At 59.5% G+C, this 24,079-nt stretch overlaps 1 protein-coding gene across 12 annotated transcripts in view; it reads right to left on the bottom strand.

Annotated features, from left to right (window-relative positions):
* TSNARE1 (t-SNARE domain containing 1) overlaps positions 1–24,079 on the bottom strand; it is a 112,726-nt gene that overhangs the window by 61,689 nt on the left and 26,958 nt on the right. For all 12 annotated transcript variants that reach the window (XM_070476902.1, XM_070476903.1, XM_070476904.1 and 9 more), the window contains exons 2-7: positions 19,078–19,194; positions 12,475–12,624; positions 11,117–11,608; positions 5,838–5,915; positions 5,090–5,159; positions 898–988 (exon numbers count right to left, since the gene is read on the bottom strand). In XM_070476902.1, coding sequence (XP_070333003.1) covers positions 898–988; positions 5,090–5,159; positions 5,838–5,915; positions 11,117–11,608; positions 12,475–12,624; positions 19,078–19,165 — 969 coding nt within the window. In that variant the 5' untranslated portion in view covers positions 19,166–19,194. The remainder of the gene's footprint in view (positions 1–897; positions 989–5,089; positions 5,160–5,837; positions 5,916–11,116; positions 11,609–12,474; positions 12,625–19,077; positions 19,195–24,079) is intronic.

Genomic DNA, 24,079 nt, shown 5'->3' with positions numbered 1-24,079 from the left:
CCACACACACACACACACACACACACACACGCCGTCTGCACTGACCACGAGGCCTGCAGCTCTCACGTGCTATGCCTGTCTGGTCCCCAGAACAAACCAGTCCGGGAAGAGGTGTTACGACCCCCACCTGACAGCTCAGGAGGTCTCAGGCCCAAGCTGAAGGTCACGTGGCGGGTGGAGCCAAGCCCTGAAGCACCTAACCGCAGGTGAGGCTGTGTCTCACACCCACATCAGAACTGCAGGCAGCAAACCGGCCATCCACCCCCCAGCACCTCGGCACTCACACACGGCCTCTGTCCTCCCGATGGAACGAGACCTCGTCTCCTGCTCACCTCTGCACCCAGTTTCAGAATGAAGCCTGGCAGAGCCAGTGCTCAGGACATACAGACGAACGAGGGAACAGGCAGGCAGGCCCTACATCCTGGCACCGCTGGGCCACCAGGAGCCCCCACCCTCTTCTCAGCAGGCAGCATCGGTACCACCGGAGCCGTGTCAGTCCCAGGCCCTGGGACGAGGACTCAGACACAGGCTCCCAGGCCCCTCCTGCCCCAGCGACTCCCATCAGCTCCTGGGAGGGCTGCGACACTCCCCAGGCCCTGCATCTCCAGTCCCAAACCCAGCCTTCACCGTCACCACACACCCCACGTGAGCCCATGGGCAGGAAGGAGCTGCAGGGGCAGCGGCAGGCCAGCCGTGGTCGGTGAGACCAGCTCGGCAAGGCCTACCCTCTGAGGCGCGTGGCCTGGGGCCACCAGGCACCCACACCGCTGTCCAGCCTGCGCTGGTGCCCAGCGAATGGTGGAATCTGCGCTCTCTGCCCAAGCGGCCATGTGTTCGGCATCCGTCACCCCACTCTGTGCCCAGGCCCCCGCCGCCCTCCGGTCCCCGGGAACGTACCTGGGGGCAGCCCCGCAGGAGCTCGGCCGTCTGCTTCAAGGTGCTGGCGCTGGCCGCGATCGTGCGGTTGGTGTCCTGCTGCAGTGTGTGCCTGGGGGGGCGGGCATGGGGGTGCAGGGGGAGAAGACGGGGCAGGGGCAGCAGGAAAGGGGGATGACACAGCAGGCAGCAGGGTGGGCAGGCGCTCGTGGGGGGAGGGGACAACGCACAGGATGGGAGAAGCCAGGCAGAGGAAACGGAACGGACAGGAGGGAGGACACGCGGACAGGCCCAGGGAGGGGCGGACGAGAGGGAGCAACCGGAGGGGGCAGGTGAGGTGTGGAAGACATGACGCCGTAAGCTCAGGCCAGCGTCCCCAGGCCCCCAGGGCCCCTGCACACAAGCCTCAGCACCTGCACCCCCGGGGCCCAGCCATGAGCCCTCCCTCCGGAGGGACCCCTGGGGTCAGCACTGGTTGGGCCAGGAAGCAGGGTGGCCGCAGAGATGGCCCTGGGCCCAGCACTGAGGACAGCTCATCCCTCTGGGGGCCACAGTGAGAGGCCCAGCTCCAGACCCCGGAACACGGGAGCCCGGGCCCAGGGTCTCTGCCAGACCCTCGGTTTATGACTCTGAGTGTGACCTCGGAGGGCTGAAAAGGCCAGTCCCTCGCCACTCAGGGCTGACCTCGGGCCCTGTGGACAGAGTGACTCTGTCAGACAGACCCTGTCTGCAGGCGTCCTGCGGGCTCACAGGCCCAAGCGAGGGCAGGGCCCTGGCCTGGCCCCGGGAGCAGACACCAGAGAACCCACCAATCGGAAGTATCCAAAGCAGCTCAACGTGCTGGAGGACGGTACACGCTGACGTCAGACTGCCCACAAGCTTCAGTGACTGAGACAACACAGCAGTGTCTCGGGACAGCGACGAGTGAAACGGAACCACCCCAGACGCACCCGCATGGAGAGGCCGAGTAAGCACTGAGAAAGGTGCCGAGGTATCCAAAGGGCAGTCCCTTTGAGAGGTGGCATGATCGTATTCAAGGAGCATCAGCCTGGACTCCCACCTCACACCCTCTGTGTCCAAGGAGGGTCTCCAAGGCCAGACACACAGGCAGCCCAGGGCCCAGCGCCCCAGCCTGGCACGTCGGCAGGAGGAGGGGCGGGCTGGCTACAGGTGGAGCCGGGGTGGGGTAGGCAGGCCATGCCAGGGGCGGCATCGCACACAAAGCGGGTGATGGGCAGCGGCGGCTGTGAAGGGAGGGCTGGAGGCTCGGGTGCAGGAGCTGACCCCGAGCGGGAAGGGGCCCAGCCAGGCCTGAGGAGCAGAAAGCAGGAATTCGGCATGTGGCTGGACATGGTCCAGCAGAGAGCTGAGGCCACAGGGCAGACCTCCTGCCCGGGGCTCCTGGAAGGACCATCCACTCAGCGGTCCTTCCCGAGGGGCCCAGCAGTGCCCTGGGCTGACGCCAACAAGCCCCACTGTCACTGACCAGGCCGCCTCGTTCAGTCTGGGAGTCCGTGCTGGGGGACGGCACAGGGCCACTCATGGTTGGCGACAGAAATGAGCAAGCCCACCTCCGTCTCACGTAAGATGAGAAAAGCAGGCTCAGCCCTGTGAGGCTCTTGTAGGCTCTGCCACACTTACTCAATCTGAAAGACTGTCTTCTCTTCTGCGCTCAGATCCCATCTACTGAAATACCTTGTTTTCAATCTGGTGGCACAATGGATGATCTGTACTCATTTTTTTTTAATATCCTTACTTGGCGAAATAAAAAACTGGCAACTGGCAATGTGGAGAAAATATAGACTTGAAAACCCTGCACTGGTCTCAAGTCATCTGAAAATGCTAACAGTCCAGGAGATACACAGGTTCTCCCAGGGAAGGGGTCATGGAAGGCTCTGGAAGGCCAGGACCAGCGGGGTAGGCAGTCTGGTCAGGGGCCGCCCCACGGGGAGAAAGGGTAAGAGGGCTGAGGGTCCTGGGACCGCAGTGGGGCAGGAAGGCACGGAGCAGGTTGCGGACCTGCAAGCTGAGGCTGTGGGAGAACAGGGACTGCCCAGAGAAGGGCCCACCTGCCTCTCCAGACCACTGGTGACAACACCCTCCGGCCACTGGGCCAGGGTGGGGAAAAGCACCCGCCTGAACCCAGGGCCACCACCCCAGGGGCCCGACTCAGACACAGGCGGCAGCACAGGCGACACACACGTCCTGCGGCAGTTCCTGACGCTGAAGACGGAGGAGCCCGAGCAACTCAGCTCAACGGCAAGCTCGCCAGACAGTAAGTCTGCGCCCTTGAGGGGCGTGGTCCCAGTGTGTGATGGGGGCATGTGCACTCCCAATCCCCAGCGTCAAAAGTGGGATCTAGAACACTATTCACTTAAATGTGATTCTACAAAACGCCTATGGACTTGAGAGGCTGGCAGGAAATACCAAAACACTCTCACAGCGCTTCCTCCGATGTCCCAGGCGTCCAAGTTCCCACAGGGAGCATATGCTACTTCCACAATCGGAAAACAATGCAGGCTACTTCAAAAAAGAAACTCAAAGAAGAATTTACAACAGAATTGCACACAAAATCTGCCAAGGGCCCTTGGGTGCCTCGCTCTGGACTCCAAGACTGGGCAGGGTGGTCCCAGTCTGTGTGCATGGATGGATAGAAGGAAGGACGGGCGGGTGGGTGGACAGATGAGTGGGTGGGTTTTGGCCTGACTGTCCACTGAGAGGCGCAGCCTGGCCATGTGTCCAGTCTCAGCCTCAGACTGTTCCTCTGTAAAATGGGAATAACATTACCCGCCTTCCTCCTCCCCAGGATGTTGGCAGGATGTAAGGAGCCAAGGGCAGGGCTCCCCTGCCCTGAGAAAGTCCTGTTATGCTGCTATAACCACTAACTTCAGAGCACCAAGAATCACCAGCAAAGAAAATGCTGAGCCCACAGGTGACCAGCCCAGACCTCGGAGTGCAGCCAGGCACCCATCCAGGGTCCCCCAACCGTAAGAAGCCCTGCGAGGGGCCTGGCCAGGGGTCTCAGAGATACGGGCAGGTTAGGGCAGCTGCTGAAGGCGGGCACTTGCTGAGACCCAACAAGAGGCATCTGCAGGCACTGATCCCTGGGGTTCCTGCTCCCCAGGACCGACCGTCAAACCCACTACCACAGGACAGGTTCTCCTCTGGGGGTCCCAGACTCCTCGGTTGGCCCAGAGCAACGATGGGGGTGTCAGGGAGGGCCCACACGGCCCACAGACTACAGGGCAGCCTCCATCTCAGGAGCCCAACAGAGCAGGGGTGGCAGGGGGTAGCAAAGCGGGACGGCCATGGAACAGGACCCGGAAGGTCCTTGGGTCCAGGCACAGTGCTCGGGGGATAGGTCCTTGTGTCCCTCCACTGGGGCACTGGGCTCAGTCTGCCCAAGCACCCAGCCTCCCCGAGACTGAGAGGCCCCGGAGCCTCCTCTGGGCTGGACAGGTTTAGGATGGAGGCCGCCGGGGAGAGAGGCCCCAGCCTCTCCCATGGATGCCAATGCCAGGAAGAGACACGCGGTCCCGGCAACGGCCTGTGCCCCTCCCAGCTCTTGCGGTCCACCACCCACAGTGCCCCTTCCCACGCAGGATGGCTCAGGCAAAGGGGACAAGGGCTCAGACACAGCCCTCCTCCTGAGGGGGCCCCACCCCAAGCCACGCTGGGGTCACAGCCCGCAGGGCTCCAGGGTGGCCCCCAGGGTGCCCTGAGAAGGGCCTGGAAGTCTTGGCCACGCTGGCCAGGCTGGACCCCTGCAGAGACCTGCTTTCTCCTCCAGGGCCCCGACCCTGAGGGAGCAGAGAGCAGCCCGACCCAGCCTGAGAGAAGAGCCAGGGGCCCCCAGAGGCCGCCCCAAGCACACAGCTCCCTCCTGTCCAGCCTGCATGCCCACCACCTGCACACTGACCTGCCAGTGGCAGCCTATATCATGCAGGGTCCCCACGGGAGTGTTCACGAGTGTGCGGCCCTCCGTGTGCCCTGGTGTACTGTATGCAAGTGTGGGGAGAGTCACTGAGGCAAAAGATGTGTGCGGAATGCACCCTGCCACCTGGGTGTACATGCGTGTCACAGGACATCGTTGAGCCCCGTGGAGTGACACCCATGAGAGCCCACCCAGCTGTCGGGCTGGTGTGCAGAGAGCGCGGTGTGCCAGGAGGCGCAGGGCACCCCGAGCACACCCAGGAGCACTACACACACTCACAGGCTGTCCCGCAGCTCCTGCGTGTCACCCGGCGTCCCCAAGGACCGGAGGCTCTGCTCCAAGGAGGTCACTGCAAAAGAAGGGGCCGGGGTCAGGGGCAGCCGGGGCTCCACCAGGCGGTCCCCACTCGGGTGCGCCGCCCACCCTGCCTCTGCCCAGGGATGTGGGTGCTGAGGCTGAGGAGTGACTCTGCACCTGCTGGAGCCAGCAGGCCAAAGCCTCACGCCCGCCACCCCACAGTCACACTCCAGCAAGGCCCAGGCCCGTGTGGGGCTCAGGGGCTCTGCGGAGCTGCCTCCAGGGGGCCTCCCTGGGTCCGGGGAAGGGGCTGCTGTCCTCCCGGGGCCAGCACTCTCTGACCTGGTGGAGCTCAGGGCTCTGGGCAAGCACTGACCCCTGCCACGAGGGCATGGGGAGCCCTGCCCAGGCCTCGTGGGGCGTGGCTCTCACCCTCACCCCCAGCCCCGGCTGGTCTGAGGGAGGCTCCAACACACTGGCCCCCAAGGACTGGGCAGGTCACAGGCCTGTGATGGGGGAAGGGAGATGGGGGCTGAGAGGGCGCCTGCCAAGGTCACGGCCCGGCCTGAAACCACAGCACTGGGCTCACCCTGCCCCGGCCTGCGGTGCTGAGTCGCCCGGGATGGCAGCGGGCACCCTAACGGGCCCGCCCAGCACCACACAGCATCCTGGCCCCTGCAGCACACCTGGCAGCCCGGGTGAGGGCAGGGCAAGGCCCAGGCAGACTCACCGCTGGAGCTGATTTGGACGATGTTGGCCGACGCCTCTTGGAACAGCTCCTGGAGGTCACTTGGGTCCATCTGGGTGGCTGCAAGGAGACAGGGGAGGGGGTCACACCTTCACTGTGCAGCCTGCAGGAGCCCGGGGGCACCGTGCTCAGACAGAGTCACCCCCTCCCAGCTCTGCCCCCCAGGGGTCTGGCAGAGCCTCTGAGATGGAACAGGGGCTGCAATGCTCAGCAGGGGATGGAGGGAAAGAGAAAGAGGCCAAGCCCGCCCCCCAGGAAAGCAGCAGCCTCAGAAACCATGAAGCCAAAGGACCACGGAATGACATCTCTAAGTGCTGAAAGAAAAGAAAAAAAGCAGTCAACCAGAATTCTATACCCAGTGGAGATACATTTCAAAAACAGAGGCAAAATAAAATTGATGCTGAGAGAAGCTCTTCCAGCTGGAAAGAGCTGCAGGAAAGGAAATGTTAACAGGAGTTCGTCAGGTCAAAGGGGCCCTGTATCTGCGGGAGGAGCTGAAGGGTGCCCTGGGTACGTGCAACGCAAACAGAGACATTGTGTCTCGTTCCTGGTCTAGTCAGGGGGCAGGGACTGCCAGGAACACCGTGTCAGCCAGCGTGTGTGCAGGGGATGCAGATGGCAGCCTTGGAAGGCACTCACACACCCGGGGGAGGCAGGGCTGCTCCTTGAGGGGACACTAAAGACACCTGTCACTGACTCCAAGCCACCGCCATCAGAAACACCCTTGAGCCCACAGCGGAGGTCACACACCACACTACACTACACTCAGTCACTCTGAAGAAAGGACAGAGAAGAGAGAAAAGAAACAAGAACACAGGGGAAACAAGGCAACTATCAAAGTGGCATATTCATCCCTACACACAGAGGTTTTCATGACAGATAAACCATCTACAGCCGGCCATGGACCACGGCCCCGCATGGCCAGCTGGGACCACACTGGAGCTCGGGTTCAGAGCCTCTCCGTCACCCCCTTCAGGTCAGGGCCAGCTCTGCTCCCACCGCTCAGTCCAAGCAGAGGCGCCAGACGGATAGAAGCAGACACGACAGCGCGCCGGGCACAACAGGCCCAGGTCAGCTCAGCTAAGTCGCTCAGTCGCGTCTGACTCTTTGCGACCCCATGGACCGCAGCACACCAGGCCTCCCTGTCCATCACCAACTCCGAGTTTACTCAAACTCATGTCCGTTGATTTGGCAATGCCATCCAACCATCTCGTCCTCCGTCATCCCCTTCTCCTCCTGCCTTCAATCTTTCCCAGCATCAGGGTCTTTTCCAAGGAGTCAGTTCTTCTCAACAGGTGGCCAAAGTATTGGAGTTTCAGCTTCAACATCAGTCCTTCCAATGAACACCCAGGACTGATCTCCTTTAGGATGGACTGGTTGGATCTCCTTGCAGTCCAAGGGACTCTCAAGTCTTCTCCAACATCTCGGTTCAAAAGCATCAATTCTTCAGTGCTCAGCTTTCTTTATAGTCCAACTCTCACATCCATACACGACCAATGGAAAAACTACAGCTTTGACTAGACGGACCTTTGTTGGCAAAGTAATGTCTCCGCTTTTTAATGTGCTGTCTAGCTTGGTCATAACTTTTCTTTCAAGGAGTAAGCGTCTTTTAATTTCATGGCTGCAATCACCATCTGCAGTGATTTTGGAGCCCCCAAAAATAAAGTCAGCCCCTATTTTCACTGTTTCCCATCTATTTGCCATGAAGTGATGGGACAGATGCCATGATATCAGTTTTCTGAATGCTGAGCCTCAAGCCAACTTTTTCACTCTCCTCTTTCACTTTCATTATGAGGCTCTTTAGTTCTTCACTTTCTGCCATAAGGGTGGTGTCATCTGCATATCTGAGGTTATTGATATTTCTCCCGGCAATCTTCATTCCAGCTTGTGCTTCCTCCAGCCCAGCATTTCTCATGATGTACTCTGCATATAAGTTAAATAAGCAGGGTGACAATATACAGCCTTGACGTACTCCCTTTCCTATTTGGAACCAGTCTGTTGTTCCATGTCCAGTTCTAACTGTTGCTTTCTGACCTGCATATAGGTTTCTCAAGAGGCAGATCAGGTAGTCTGGTATTCCCATCTCTTTCAGAATTTTCCACAGTTTATTGTGATCCACACAGTCAAAGGCTTTGGCATAGTCAATAAAGCAGAAATAGATGTTTCTCTGGAACTCTCTTACTTTTTCAATGATCCAGCAGATGTTGGCAATTTGATCTCTGGTTCCTCTGCTTTTTCTAAATCCAGCTGGAAAATCTGGAAGTTCACAGTTCACATATTGCTGAAGCCTGGCTTGGAGAATTTTGAGCGGTACTTTACTAGCGTGTGAGAGGAATGCAATTGTAGGGTAGTTTGAGCATTCTTTGGCGTTGCCTTTCTTTGGGATTAGAAAGAAAACTGACCTTTTCCAGTCCTGTGGCCACTGCTGAGTTTTCCACATTTGCTGGCACATTGAGTGCAGCCCTTTCACGGCATCATCTTTCAGGACCTGAAACAGCTCAGCTGGAACCCCAGCATCTGCACTAGCCTTGCTGCAGTGACGCTTCCTAAGGCCCACGTGACCTCGCACCAGGAAGTCACAGCTTACACGTCAGAGGAGTGGACAGTGAGTCACATGAGAGCAGCCATGAGCCGGCTGCAGCAGCCACGCTGACATCAGACAGAGGGGGACTCAGGACAACAGGCCCACCAGGGACCAGGCAGACGTTACGACAGCACCAGGGACTACCGAGGAAGACCACAAAAGGCCCTCAGGGTGCGCCTCGTGTCATGGCTTGAAAAAACACAGAGCAGAGATCGCTGGAACAGAGGCTGCCGGGCGTTCCCCGGGGAGCAGACGAGCAGACGGATCAGCTGGCCGTCAGCGCTCCCCAGGAATACGACCGAGTGACGTTCCAGGACGCTGCCCCCTGCAGCTGAGCACATGTTCTCATCAGACGCACAAGGAGCCCACGGAGGCTGCCGACACCTCAGTCTACAAAGCGAGTCTCGATGAGCTGAAAACACTGGAATCACGCACAATATATTCTCTGACCACAAAAGAACTAGGAATCAATAACAGAAGGAGACCTGGAAATAGACAATTATTAGAAATACAACACACTTCCAAATAACCATTAGTAAAGAAAAAAACTCACCAAGGAAATTAGAAAATATTGTAAACTGAATGAAAAGATAATATATACAAATGTGAGTAAATAAAGTAATGCGGCGAGGATAATTTATAGCAATAAATACGTTAGAAAAGAAGTCCCCAGTCAATGATCTGACAAAAACAGATTAACCCCGACACAGGAAGGAAACATTAAAGATCAGCAGAAATCAGTTAAATTGGCATGGATAAGCAGAGAAAATTGATGATATCAAAACCTGGCTCTTTGAAGCAATCAATAAAACTAACAGACTTGCAGCCAGATTAGTTGAGAACAAATAGAAAAGACACAAATTAGCAACAACAGGAAGGAAAGAGGAGCTCTCACTACAGATCCTACAGGCATTCGGAGGACAGGAACTTCAGGAACAAGTCGAGCCAGCAGCTCTGACAACTCAGATCAATGGGCAAGCACCCGGAAAGACACCCAGCAACGGAGCTCACTGCAGGAGAGCAGGCGGCACAGGCTGTTAAAGGGACCGTGGGTGACAGTCCACCACGGATAGTGGCCACACAGTTAAGGGGAGAATGATACCAACTCTACAGAAACCCTTTCAGAAAACAGGAGGAAGAAATGATTACCACTCACTTCAAGACTGTTTTATAGTTTCTGTAATCAGACAGCAAGGGCTGAAAAAGTAGCCACACGGATTGAGCGAAACACGAGAACAGGGATGCCAGGTCATTCCAGGTTCCTCCAACGTACCAAACTGAATGCCTATGGAACCGCGACCCCAAACCCACCAGCTCAAGCATTAACGCAGCGAGAATCACAGGGGGACAATGCAGGGGCCTGGAGGATCCCTTGCCTCCAGAATCAAGACAGAGCAGCTGCACACGACAGGCCAGGAGAGGGACACAGGGGTCAGCAGACACTGCTGGGAAGGACAACTGGACGGACGGACAGTATAGGACGAGCCCCTGACTGGTACAGGCTGACAGTGCAGTAAGGGCCCTCCCCCGTCAGCCCAGGGAGGCGGGAACCAGCATGACCACCAGCAAGGATGCAGGGGCCTGAGCTCGTACAACCGCTGTGGACGACGGGGCAGCAGCTTCTGACAGCTGAACTCACGCTCACGTGGGACCAGCAATCCAACTCGGGAATTTATCCAAACCCCCAAGAAAGCAAGGCTGCGTGTCCACACACAGACGTTCCCACCCTCTTCCTCAGCCAGTGAGGAGCCCGCCCCCAACATGGATGGGGCACGAATGTCCAAGAGTGCCCTCCTGAACACGGAAGGGACGAGCTGTTGACACCCACACCTCCGGTCAGCCCTCGAGCACAGCAGGACGGGGAGGGAGCCGGCAGTAAAGGACAGCGGCCCGCGGACCTCACACGGCTGGGGGCATGAGCCGGCTGGCCGGTCTGGAGTGGGCAGGGCCCACCGGCCCCCACCCCCACCAGCCCAGCCCCAGGGCAGCCAGAGACGTGACCACAGTGGGACCAGTGCAGGAACCAGGCACCCTGCCCCTCCTGGCCACAAGGCTACAGCCCCGATGGCCTCACATGGCTGTCCCGCAGAGACCGCAGGCAGTTGGGACAGCTTGTGGCCCCAGTGCTCTCCGGGCGCCAGGCAGCAGGCCTGCCCTGACCCCGGCCACCACCCCCAAGTGCTGGGCCCAACGAGAGCAATGCTCCCCTAGAAAGGCCAGGGCAGGCTCTGCCCAAAGGATTGGAGATAACCAGGGCCTCAGATCCACACCTGCTCACCCTGATGCCTCCAGGCTAGTCCAGCCTGGGCAAGGCCTCTCCTGGATGCCAAACCAGCAAGAGGGAGAGAACCGGGGAGGAACCGGGGTCAGCGCTGCTGGGACGCTGCCCGGAGGACACATCTTTCTTGCTCTGGGTCCTAACCCGAAGGCGGGAAGTCGGTGCCCTGCAGAGAGAGCTGCGTCTTGTCTGCGCCCAGCTCCCCTGTGACCCTGAGGGAGGGTTGAGCCCCTGGGTGCCCAGGGCTTAGACGGAGCCCGGCGGGCAGCGGGAGTGATGGAGCCAAGGACGAAGTACAGAAGGATCCAGAGACCACGGGGAAGGTGGCAGGGGGTGGGGGGCGCGGCGGCCATCGGTGGCCACGAGTTTCCCGCCAGCCGAGCTGGGCGAGGAACTCACCTCTGCACGGCTCGGGGCCGAGGCCCTCGGAGGGCGGAGCCTGGCAGGAGAAGGTCTTGGCCACGGCCTGCTCCAGCGGCGTGAGGGCCAGGGCCTGACACGGGGTGGCACGGGGCCAGGCGGCCGCCCCCGGCAGCTCGCCCAGCTTGCGCCGCACCACGGCCCGCAGGTCCCGCCACTTGTGTTTGAGGTCCACGAGGTCGCGGCGGCAGTAGCCCAACGCGTTCACCGCCTGCAGGATGCGGCTCCACACGCGGTACCTGCGGGCGGGCTCAGCCCGCGGCAGCCCGGTGCCGAACAGCAGCTGGTGGTGCTTGCTGACCTTGGCCACCAGCACCTCCGTCTCCTGCGGGCAGAAGTTGGGCTTCCTCTTCTTGGCCCGGGTGGTGCTGGCCACGTGGCCACGGGCCCTCGCAGCCGGCTCCTTCCGCGGGCCAGTAGGCAGCGAGGTGGGCTCTGGCGTCCCACTGCCGTCGGGCGCGACCCCTGGCCCTGGAAAGGCACCAAAAGGCGGGAGTTTAAGGCCCCGGCCAGGGCAGTGGCAGCTCCCGGGGAGCCTCCTCTTTGGCTTCCAGTTCAGAACAGTACTTGCTCCCACCCACGGCCCCTTCCCTGCTGGGCGTCCAGAGGTCTGGGTCCAAGTCCTGGCCCTGCCGCTTCCTGGCTGGGTGCGGAGCTGCGAGGGACCTCGCTTCTGGGCCATGGTGCCCATCTGTCTCCAGAAAGGCCCACCCCGGTCCTACTGCCTCCGGCAGTCGATGTCAGGAGCAAGGGGTGAGAAGGCGGGGCGGCCGTCCCATCACAAGGAGCAGGCCCTCCGGGGCCAGGGCCAGGGCTTGCACGGGGACGGCAATAACCGCTGACATGCCAGATGTCCTGATCAAGAAAAAGACTTCAGGTGCCACTGACCTCTGCCTTCCTGCCTAGCTGGCTGAGTCCTGGACGTGGCTGCCCCTCCCAGGCAGGGTCTCCCTGAAGGGCACACCGAGGCCCCTACACTCCCCTGCCAGCCCCTCCCCAGCCACCCCTGCAAAGCAGATGCAGACTCTGGGCCCAGGGGCCACGGGAGTTAGACCAGTCCTTGCCTCTCCTGCAGCGCCAGCCTCCTCCCTGGAGCCCGCAGGACCCTGACGGCCTGGCAACATCCCTGGTCCAGCCCCGCCACGCCATCAGCTGTCCTCGGGGAAGGAAAGGGCTAGTGCTGGTGAGGGTGGAGATGGGCCAGGACCCCTGCTCCAGCTCCCCAGCTTCCCCGGCCAAAGACCCTGGAAGTTCATTCCCCGCCCACTGACCCTCCCACCTTAGGGCTCAGCATCTCTGTGTGGGACCCCCAAGACCCAGCATCCCAGCAGAAGTACCTCGCTTCCTGGCCCTCAGGCCTCTGGGAGTACCAGCGGGCCCCAGGTCACCGTCCCCGTCCTCACCCACACAGGGGTCCTGCAGGCTGCTCTCTGGTGATGGGCAGGGGAAATGGCGGATTCCATACTCGGTCCAACACTTTGCGCACTCTACAGACAGCAAGGGACAGTCTCGGTTAAGCCCCCCTGCCCAGCTTGGGGCACCTCTGGTGGAGCAAGGCTCTCACGCAGGACAGCAGGTGCACTGCGCCCTCTAAGCATCCACGCAAAGAGCTCCACTTGCTCAGACTCACCTCCTCCAGGAAGCCCTCCCTGACTGCCACACCCCCCAAACACCCCCTTTTTGCTGAAAGCCAGCACCATGTCCAGAACTTCAGATATTCTGACTCTTTCTCTGCACCCAGGTTCTTCTGAAAGGTGATTCCAAGCCAGTATGAAACTCCTTACAGTAGAGCCTCGGGTGTGGCCCCCAACCAGGCCAGGACTTTGACCAGTGCACAGCAGCATGCAAAAATGGAGAATAAGGCCTTGGGAATGCTCCTAGCAATTTGACATCTCCGCACCACCAGCATGGGACCATGTCGCTGTATTTTATAAAACCGTCGTTCATGGTGTATTGGAAGTGAAAATGAAAACAAAATCAGTTCCCTTGACACTCACTTCCAAGCCAAGGAGCAATGGTGGGCCCCCAGGGAGGATACAGTTTCCTCTCTGATAATTTTCATTTATTCAGAAACACTTCCTGGACAGGTTTGCCAGAATTCCTGAGCCTGAAAACACGTGTTGTTAAGACAGATGGACACCTCGGGAACACAGCTCTTTGGGATCAAAAGAGGCAGTGGTGCCAGGCTGAGACCACACACCAGAGCCCAGGCGCCGGAGCAGGGCGGGCACTGTCCAGAAGCCTGCCTTGGAGGAGATGTCTGACCACGTCGAGGGGCACGCGAGGTCCAGAGCTTCAGCACTGAGCTCCTGCAGCGGCAGCCTCTTTGCAGAAAAGGCCTCCGCGTGGAGTGTGTCTGCGGGTCCAGGATGGGCCCGACTCTTGAGAGGGCAGGGCCTGACACGTCCCTCTTCCCCCGGGGCTTCTGGGAGAGCTTGCGGGCAGGGCCACCTCCCCAGACGCCCGCCCAGGGTCCCCTGCAGGCAGACAGCCCAGCCCCGGGGACTGCTGCCTGGAGAGCACTGTGTAAGGAGGTGCAGTGGCCCAGGCCCCGCCACGGCATCACCACCGGCTTCGTGGGGAGCAGGGGGACCAGTGGCGCTCGATACCCTCACTGCACTGGAGGCCAGTCAGCACACGTCCAGACCCGGCCCACCTCCCCCCGATGCCCCGCAAGGTCCCCAGACACCCGTGGAGGAGCCAGTCTGGTCTGCTCTCCAGAATCATGTGAACTCTGAACTCTGGGGGGACAATGTAAATGCAAATGCAGACAGTTATTACAGAAAACAATAAAGATCATCTACCACCACACATTATGAGGGAAACACTATCAACACTCAGGGGTGAGGTCTCAGGCAAGGAGAAGCCCAGACAGGGGGTCGCCTGCCTCAATTGCCATGTCCGACCGTCATCCCACTGGGACGTGGACGGGCATCCGGTGCTCTCCAAGGATCTGCAAGATGGCCTCACGCCCCATCCCAGACCACGGCCCATCACGCCATCTCCCTGAGATGGGCAGCAACGGCATTTCTGCCTCACATCCCCTGCGGCGAACATCTCTGCCAGTATCCCTTGATGGTGCCCTAACAAAGAGGCGTGGCTGGGCTGAGACAGAGGGAAGGAGGGGGTCCGGAGGAGGCAGGGAGTAGCGTGCCCTCCCCTGCAAGGGAGCCCACCCTCCACCCGCTGTAGCCAAATCACAGGAGAAGGGCCAAGTTCATGTCCATCTCTCCAGGTACCTTCTCACGGGTTGTGAGCCACCCCTCTCTCTTCAGACTTGGCCCATCTGTATACAGATCTGGGGGCTTTCCTTCCATTTATGTGAGTTCTTTACACGATAGTAACATCCCACTTGGCTTTCTGCTGCATTTGTGATGGGACTTTACGGCAAGAGCCCACCCTAAGCTCTGCATAATTAACTTTACGGTCCCCGAGTAACCCGTAACATGCAGGGCTTGGCGCGCGGCAAGCAGTGGTGATCACAGCTGCTCCCACCCCTGGGGTCTCAGCAGGGCCCCTCTGTCTTGCCTGGAGCCCCAGCCCGCCTCCCTGGCAGCCCTGCAGGTCACCCCCAGAAACACACCCAGCACCCCAGCTGTCAGCAAATGCAGATGCTTTTCTGACAGAAATGCAATTAATGTAGAAATCAGTTTCAAAAGAGAACTAGGAAGAAATACACATGTTTGAAAATGAACTACAATTCTAAATAAATCCTGGGTTAAAGAAGAATTCACAAGGGAAATTAAATATTTACAACTAAACATTAATTTTAAAATGCTATATATTTTTGAATTGTGAGATTCAGCTAAAACCATGATTATTTGGACATTTATAATGGTAATGCTTTTATCAGAAATGAATAAAAACTGGATATGAATGATCTTAGGAGTTAGGAAAATGAAACAGCATCAACTCAAAGAAAGGGGGAAAACAGTGAAAATGTGGGCAGAAAGAAATCCATCAGATTTTAAAAGAGCTTTTAATAGAGATTCAGAAAATCAAGTCAGCCCTTTGGAGGGGTTTATAAAACTGCCACGAGTCTGTCGATGTTGATGACAAAACAAGAAAATTGGGAGCAACAATTAAACGACATTAGGAATAAAAGAGGGTGGGATCCAGGGGCCGAGGACGCTAATGAAAAGAGAGGCGCAGAGCTCAGCCTGTTAATTCGCTCCATCTCCCCCGCATCAGAGCGGGGCCTAACCCCGTCCATTTCCTGGTGGTCGGGGCCCAGCTGGATCGCGGCAGAGCAGGCGGTCAGAACCAGGGCCGCTGCCCTCGTGGCCGCACCCCTGACCACACAGTGGCGCTGCCCGGGTCCCACCGGACAACGCGCGGCTGTGTACCGTGCTACTTCAATCAACGTGAACATTCAGAAAAGCGGACACGCATCCACAGAAACGCAGCAAGCTGACCCAAGAAGAAGCAGAGAGCCTGGACAGCTGCTGCAGACGGCATGAGTGACAGGCAGCCCACAGAGAGCTCCAGGCCCTCGGGGAGAGGTGGTTTTACAGCGAAATCCCAGACACCAGACAGGAGCAGTCTTGTTCTTCCAAAAACTTACAAAAAACACGATCACCGGGACTAAGATCCCACACGCTGCACGACACAGCCTTAAAAAAAATATTAATAATAGAGAAGGGGACACAATCACCAGGACTTCCCCGGCAGGCCAGTGGTTAGGACTCCGCGCCCCCAGTGCAGGGAGCACAGGTTCTCTCTCTGCTCACGGGACTAAGATCCCACAAGCCACACAGTGCAGCCTGGAAAAAAATAATAGAAAATAAAATAATAATAATAATAATAATAATAGAAAATAAAATAACAACAATAGAAGGGAGGCCACAATCACTATTTCTACTCAGAGTTAAAATAGAGCTTCCAGTGGGCTCAAGACGGAAGGAAAAACACATAAAAGATAAAAGCGTTGAAACAGAAGAGGTAAATACTGTCATTATTCATAAATGACACTGTCTATACAGAAAACTCAAGACTCAAAAAATTATTACAATTAATAAAAAGACTTCAGCAGCATGGCAGGACCTTTGTCAGTGATGTTGTCAGTGGACAGAACTCAACTATGTTCCACAGGGAACAGCTGGCTTCTTTAAGAAATCAAATCCAGGGACAAAAAGAAAAAAGGAAAACTAAAAGGGGAGCATACAGAGACCTGGAAAGACTGAAAAGGCACCACCAACTGTGACGTGTGCCTCTCGTTGGGAGCCCAGACATGCTGCATCTCTGCAGGGCTCCCAGGGCTAGCGGGTGGGAGGAAGCGCCAGCTGCATCTGGACGACATCTGGGCACGGAAAGGAGACCCGCCCTGAGACGGTCACACAGGAGACACGCGGACGTCTGGGGAGAGGGGTCACGAGCGCGCAGGTGATGCTGAACCAGCCCCGGGCATGACCCCCCGCCCCACGCCCAGTGCACCAGTGCTGGGTTCATGACGCCACTGTGTCTACTTTCCTGTATGGAATTTCCCACATTCAGAAAGTTAAAAAATAAGATGCAAATATTACGTAAAACCTGCACTTTCCTTCCTAGAACAACCAGTTGTGCGTGCGTGCGTGCACCAGCAACACAGACTTGGAATGGGTACTATGCTCCATTAATGTGCATGCTAAGCCGCTTCAGTCATGTCCGACTCTTTGTGACCCTATGGACAGGCTCCTCTGTCCATGGGGATTCTCCAGGCAGCAAGAATACCGGAAAGGGTTGCCATTTCCTTTTCTAGTGGATCTTCCCCACCCAAGGATTGAACCCACATCTCTGATGTTTCCTGCATTGGCATGCAGGGTTTTTACCACTAGCACCAACTGGGAAGCACCTGTCCCATTAATAATGGTACTATTTACAAAAACAGCAAAAAAAAGTTTTCCTTTTTGTTAAAATCAACTTAATGAAAGATATGTAAAATATGGAGAATATTACAAACTTTGTTGAAAGACATTAAAGACCCGTCAACAGAGAGACCTACGGTCTCATAGGCAGAAGACTGGTGACGACAGCACGGCTGAGTCTCACACGTTAACACAGGTAGGGACCGATCTCAGCTGAGTGGCAGACGGGGGACTCTGAAATCCATTCACCAACAGAGGCCAGAGTGCCCGGACACGTCCACGGAAACACAATGGAGCAACCTGCCCTGAACAGCATCTACAGTTACAATAACTGCGAAAATCAGGGTGCGGCCTCGCACAGAAACAGAACTGACCTAGAGAATCTGCATAGATAACGCATTTATCACAGAGCTGGCACCACAGGTGTATAGAAAGGGGATTTTCAGTCAAGGGCCCGGGGACAATTTGTTATAACAGAGAAAAGTAGTGTATTACACTCCACCCTCCCCATACATAAAAATCAATTCCAGGTGATTGCAAGACTTAAATATGAAAAACAAATTGTATAAGCTTCAGAGGAAGTAAAGGCAAAACCATTATCCTTGTGCTAGAATTTATTAAACAGAAGCACGCACATCTTGCAAAGAAGACTGATGAACACAGTGGTGCTACAGTTAAAAATGTGCTCTCATCAGCAGCACCACGAGGAGAAGCCAGCATGCTGGACCCGGCACGTCCAGAAGACACACGGAGACCCTGCCCATTGACAAGAGCAAGACAAACAGGAGGGGAAAATACACAGAGCGCAACTAAGACCCAAATGCCCAGCGGCCACGGGAAAACTGATCCCACTAGATACCAGAGAAATGTGAGCTAAAACCAGAAGACGCCATTCCAGGCCCATGGGCGGGCCACCGGTCAAGGCCGCCGCCCTTCGGCGCCGACAAGGCAGGGAGCAGGGCCAGGTCAGCACGACCGCCAGGCCCTGAGCTGCCCAGCCCACTGCCACCCCCTCGCGGGGGCCGTCCCAACCACACCAGCATCCAAGCTCCTCAGCACCAGACACAGGGCCCAAAACAGGCGCTCCGATGGCCTGTCATCGTGAGGCAGCCGTGCCTGCCACGGCCTCGCAGGTGACCGAGCACCCAGAGCAGGGAGATGGGAGGGCCACCAGGCGGACAGCCGTGACTGGGGGCAACGCCAGCAAGTCGCAGGCTGATTCAACCGGGCAGAGTCAAGAGACACACACGCTCACAGGGTCTGCTCAAGGACAGGACACAGCAGCAAAACCTCGAGGACAAGCCGGGAAGCCACTGTCCACACACAGGGCGGGGAAGGCAGTGGGATCCGGCCCCGGGAGTCTGCTGCATCTCATTTCAGGGGAAGCCGCCATCCACACCCCAGGGCAGGGAAGGCAGTGGGATGGGCCCCAGGAGTCTGCGTCTCATTTCAGGGGAAGCCGCCATCCACACCCCAGGGCGGGGAAGGCGGCGGGATCCAGCCCCGGGAGTCTGCGTCTCATTTCAAGTCTGTGAGCACACATGCTCACACATTCACACTCGCTAGTGTCAGGTCTGCCCAGGGTCCCCAAGGACCTGAAGTCAGTTCCCCAGACATGAGTCCGGCAGAAAACCCCTCCGTAGGGGGACGGCAGCTGGGGCGCAAGCAGACCGCAGAGCCAGCCCATGAGACAGGGCCCAGCACACAGAAACCAGAAGCAGACCCGCCCTGTGGAGCCCAGGCCACCGCCCGTCACCCACGGCCCTCCGCTCCCCGGCCGTGCCCCACACGCCGCACCTGGTCCACATGGGCAGCCATGAGGCCGTTCGCCAAGCAGTCCAGCGCCTGCAGACTCCGTGGGAGGCCGCGGACCCCTGGATCCACCCCCGGGCAGGGCGGCAGCTCCACTCTGCTCTCCCCGGGTGCTGGCCGAGCGCCAACAACCCCGGCCCATCCAGGGCCAGGGTCACCCCCAGTGTGGGGTCACAGGCAGGGCCTGCCAGAAGGACAGAATCCTCCTATGGTTACCATGGTTGCCAGCATACCACAAGGGAGACCTGCCCCTGGCTGACCCCCACACACCCGCGCTGCCCTTACCTAGGGGCTGATAGCCTTGCCGGGAGGGCCCGCCGAAAGGGCCGCGGCTCCCCAGGCCACCACTGCCTGCGATGGATCCATAAGACATCTTCTCAGAGGACGCAGGGCTGCACCTTCCTGCAGAGGAGACAAAACACGGGGTGGGGGGAGAAGGGGAGGGGTCAGAGCTGGAGCTCAGGTTTCACTGCGGCTCCACCCACCCCGCCCAGGAGCCTGACTGCTGCAACCTCACCTTGCAAGTCAACAACTAATGTCTCAACACGGAAACAAGATCGGGCAGTAAAGAGCGACGAGTGTGTCACTCAGAGTGTCAACAGCCTCCTAGAAGCACCCAACGCAGCCACGGGACGGGAGGCAGGCGGCTGGCAGGGGTGGGGGGACTTCTCCCTGAATAAACCACACAGCACTCCTTCTCTCTCTAAACTTTATGCATGGAAACTTTTAAAACATTAAAGCTTAATTTGCAAAATCCCAGTGCAATCCTCCTCCAGCAGGCTCGGCCTGGAAACACAGCTGCAGGGGTGTCTGCCTTGAGCTGACAAGACCCAGGGGGCCCCCAGCATTGTCCTGTGTGGCCACAAGACTCAGGGCAGGTGGGGACCAGGAGGACAGCCGTGCACCCGCCAGGCACGCGTCCAGCGTGGGCCGGAGGGCTGGGCCCGGGGACCTGGCCGTGTGGGTGACGAGGGCTCCCACGGGAGCTCTGAGACCCTGGGGGTCTGCACAGCCCTGGGGGTCGCAGCTCAAGCGGGAGCAGGGAGCAGGGGGCCAAGCCTCCGAGCCACGGCTTGGAGGAAGGGGCAGGGCAGCCCCGGGAAGACAGGAGGGGCACCGTATGTGAGGTATCCCTTGGCCACAGGCGGAGGCTGAGGGCGGCATGAGGCACCTGCCGGGCCAAGGGTGCACCCTGCGCCTGGCCGCAGGCGGGCAGCTGGACGGGGCTGTGGGGACCAACCAACAGCACAGGCTGCCTGAGGGGCAGAAACAGGCCTAAGGCTGCCACTGATGTCCTGGTCTGAGATGGAGGGAAAGACCCCCAGCCTGCTCCCTCATCTAGCCTGCAGTCTCCTACGGCCTGTGCTTTTGCTCGGAGACTGGGAGATGGAGCCCAGCCACCTCAGGGACCGCAGAGCCAGCTCGGCCAGAGGATGCCCAGAGGGTGTCCTCCGCCTGCTGCCCGGGCCCGCCCCCCGGCAGGGCTCTGAGCCTCAAGGGTCTGGGCGCCCGTCCCCGGCGGGCCCGTCCCCCGCCCTGTGCCAGGCTGCGCCCTCGGCTTCCGTCCGCTGTTCCCGCCCACCCCGCACAGCCAGCTCACGGCCGACTTCTCCACCAGAGTGTCCTCACTGTGAGGGCGGGCAGCAGGCAGCCACCGCAGAGGAGGAGAGCTGCTGGCAGCCCAGCGGGCGGGTGGAAGCTGCAGCAGGGCCAGGCCGGAGGGCCGGAGGACGCCCCTGGGCTGGGGCGCCCAGGAGGAGCCCCGGGCTGCCTCAAAACTGCTGGCCAGACTCCAGTGAGCAATGCCCACTCCCCAGGAGGCCTCCTCCAGAGCAGCTTCCGTGACCACCCACCAGGGCGGCCAGCCTCCTCCGCCTCAAGCCCCCAGCTCACGGTGGCGCCGGGCTGTACCCTGGACGTCAGCCCCCCGCAACAGCCTGAAGGGAGCTGTCTGTCCCTGGACTGCCAAGATCCTGTCCCCTGGGCACCAGGGGAAGCGGGGGTGCCAGGGAACGCCCCAGCAACACAGCTCTGCCCGCAAGACAAAGTCCCCAGGCCCTGGAGGAAGGAGCGGCCAGCCAGCAGGACACCACAGGATGCCAGGCTGGAAGGGGCGCCCGGACACAGCTCAGGCTGGAGGCCAACAACCCAGCTCCAAGGACAGGGCTGAGGCCGCAGTAGGGCAGGCCCTGCCTGTGACCTCTGCCTGCAGCTCTCTCTTGCCAGCCTGGGGCTCGCAGAGGCCAAGGGCCCCCCAAGACCAGGGCTGACTCTCCCAGCAGCAGACAGGGAGTGGTACTGTCTACACGGGGGTGTCCCAGGATGGGCCCTGTCCCCGCACTATGCTGGAGGGACCACCAAGGACGGAGAGCAGGTCCCGGCGGGCCCAGTACGAGCCACTCTCGTCTCTGGTCCCACTTTCTTCTCTGTAACCGCGGCAGCAGGCCCACCCTCGGTGGGTCAGGGTGCCGTGTGAGCCGGGGCCCCGCGGCGACGCTGGACAGCAGCAGCCCTGAGGGAGGCGGGAGCTGACGCAGAGCAGGAGGGCACTGGGGCCCCGCAGCCCCTCTGCAGGGGAGAGCTAGCCTCCCCGCGGGGCTGCACCGCGCCCAGCGCCTCGCTTCTGCTGCAGCCTCGGTGAGGCCCTCCCAGCGCGGTGACGGACTCGACCACAGCAGCCATCCTCCCCGCCCCGGGCATCTCCAGCCGCAGCAGAGCACACGGCCACGTCCCCGGCCTGCCCCACCTGGCCGGGTGTCCCCGTCCTGAGCCGGGACCCAGTCTCCCCTAATAGGAGGTATCAGGAAGGGAGCCCCAGAGAGGGTGGCAAGTCAAACAGGAGGAGGCATGTGGAGGAGGCCACCCTCAAGGCACGTGTCCTCACACTTGAGGGCCCCCGGCATGTCTGCTCCCACCCGAACACTCACAAGCCCCAGAGGGCCGACAGTGTGGGCTCCCAGCCTCCCTCAGGCCTTGTCCGACCCCACGTCGGCCGTGTCAGGGCCAGTGGTCCTAGACACAGGGGAGGGAGGCCCGAGACCACCCAGTCCAGAGGAACCCTGGGGGCCGGGTAAGGAGCGGGCAGCTGCTGGGCCCCCAGGTCCGCAGAGGGAGGTGCGCCCAGCCTTCCTCCCAACTGAACCCAAACCTCCCGCTGCCCTGGTCTGCACCCCCAGAAGCCTCAGCACCAGGCCAAAGGTGGGAGGCTGATGCACCCACTCGGGGAGTCCCCTCCTCCAGAACCTCGGCTCCCACCCACACCCCGGCCGTGTCCCTGCCAACAGCCCTGGGAACCTCACCCTCATGGCCGAGCTTAGCCACAGCCCCTCGACTCCCACCCCATGCCTTGGGGTCACCCCCCTTCCTCCTCAGGGTCTCCCCTCCCCGGCACACACAGCCCTTGTGGAGCCAGCTTCCAGGCACTGCAGGACCCAGGGGGTGGTGTGAGCTGCAGCCTGCTCGCCGTCACGGCCCAGCCCCCCCAGACACGACCATCCTTCCTCCGGCCACAGGCCTGGCCTGGAAACACAGACACGGGGCCAAGCTTTGGGGCTGAGACGGCAGGTCCGTCAGTCTCAAGGGATGCAACTGTCCTGTGTGGTAAAGTCTCTGCAAGTCACTGAATCAACACAGGCAGAGGGGTCAGGACAACAGGACTAAACACCTGACCTGGGCCAAGAGTGGCCGCAGGCCTTCCCAGGCCCGCTCTGTGTGAGGCATGTGGCGGGGCTCCCTGGAGGAGGCAGGCCTGGGGAGGAAGAGGCTCTGCGGGCCACCAGAGGGAGAACCGGCCAGGGCCTGCCCCCTACGCAGACGCCCTCCGCTCACCTGGTCCCACACCTACTGGCGGGGAGGCTGCTGGGGAGCCCTGCCCTGGTTGCATTCTGTGCTCTGCCCCACCCAAGCCAGCTGCGCGGCTCCAGGGAGGCAGGAGGCCCCCGGGCTGCATTGCTTAGAGCCAAAGCGCTGCCCTGGGGAGGACGAAGCAGGAGCAACACCAGTGCCCAGTCCCGCCCACACGTCTCCAGGAGCAGGCCCAGTGGCCCAGGCTGCCAGTCACTAAGGGCCTGGAGGACACCGGCAACCACCCCACACCAGAGCCCTCCCTGGGCTGGGCCCACGCCTCCCTTCACTGACTGCTACCCTCAGGCCTGCCAGAGGGCTTAGATGGCAGTATTCTGGAGCCAAGCAGCTGGGAGACCCTAGGATGAAGAGCAGGACGTCACGGAGACCAGGCTGCCCCGCACACCAGGCCCACGCCTGCTGTGTCCTGGGGGGAAGACGTCCGGGCCACGGGGCCTCAGTTGCAGCACATGGGATCCTCATCCTTCACTGCGACATGTGGGATCTAGTTCCCTGATCAGGGATTCAACCCGGGCCCCCTACATTGGGAGCACAGAGTCTTAGCCACTGGACCACCAGGGAAGTCCCTGAGACCCTAATTTTTAAAATGAGAAAACTGAACTCAGGGAGGGGCAGCGACTCACCCGCAGTCTCAGAGGCAGACAGGTGGAGGTCAAGGCACCTCCCAGCGTGGCTGCAGTGCTCCCCACGCCTGCCCCAGCGCTCTCTGCTGGTTCTCCCACAGCCCACGGCCACACCTCCCGCAGCACCGGCCCCCCGCCCCCGCGAGCACCCGCCCCACCCCCTGGCGCTGGCAGGCTGCGTGTGGACACAATCTGCACCGCAACAGACGTGCGTGGGCCACTCGCTCACACAGCTGTGAGTGTGACCATCACCCTCCCAGCCTCGTCCCCTAAGACAGTGTCAAGCTCCAGAGCAACAGGAGCACTCATTTCTCAGTTACAAAACACCGTTCTTCACAGACAGGAATTAAGACTACTTGGAGAAAGGGCTGATCCCAGGACTGGGGCAGAGAGAATAAAAGATAAGCCTAGATCTTTCTGTTACGAAAGAGCAAGGAAGTGATCAGAGCAAGGGGGCTGTTGCCAAAGGACACAGAGGCCAGCCCGAAAGGCCACCTTCCGCTGGGCAAATCTGGGGCTGTCTGAGCATGAAAAAAGATGATGGTAATACAAGATTGCAACTTTTACTTAGATAGCCTCTAAAAAACATCTATCATTTATTGATTTATCTGGCTCAGCCAGGTCTTGGTGGCAGCAGGGGGGTCTTCCATCTTCACTGTGGTCATTTTCCGACTGGGTGGAACCCAGGCCACCTGCATCAGGAGCTCAGTGGCCCCCAGGCAAGTCCCTATTATAGCCTTGTAAAAAGTAAAGTGAAAGTCCATGAGTCCACGTGGTTGTAAACACACACGAGGAAAAAG

Source organism: Odocoileus virginianus, chromosome 15 (assembly GCF_023699985.2).
Source record: "Odocoileus virginianus isolate 20LAN1187 ecotype Illinois chromosome 15, Ovbor_1.2, whole genome shotgun sequence".
NCBI lineage: Eukaryota > Metazoa > Chordata > Mammalia > Artiodactyla > Cervidae > Odocoileus > Odocoileus virginianus.
This window is presented reverse-complemented; position numbering and strand designations above follow the sequence as displayed.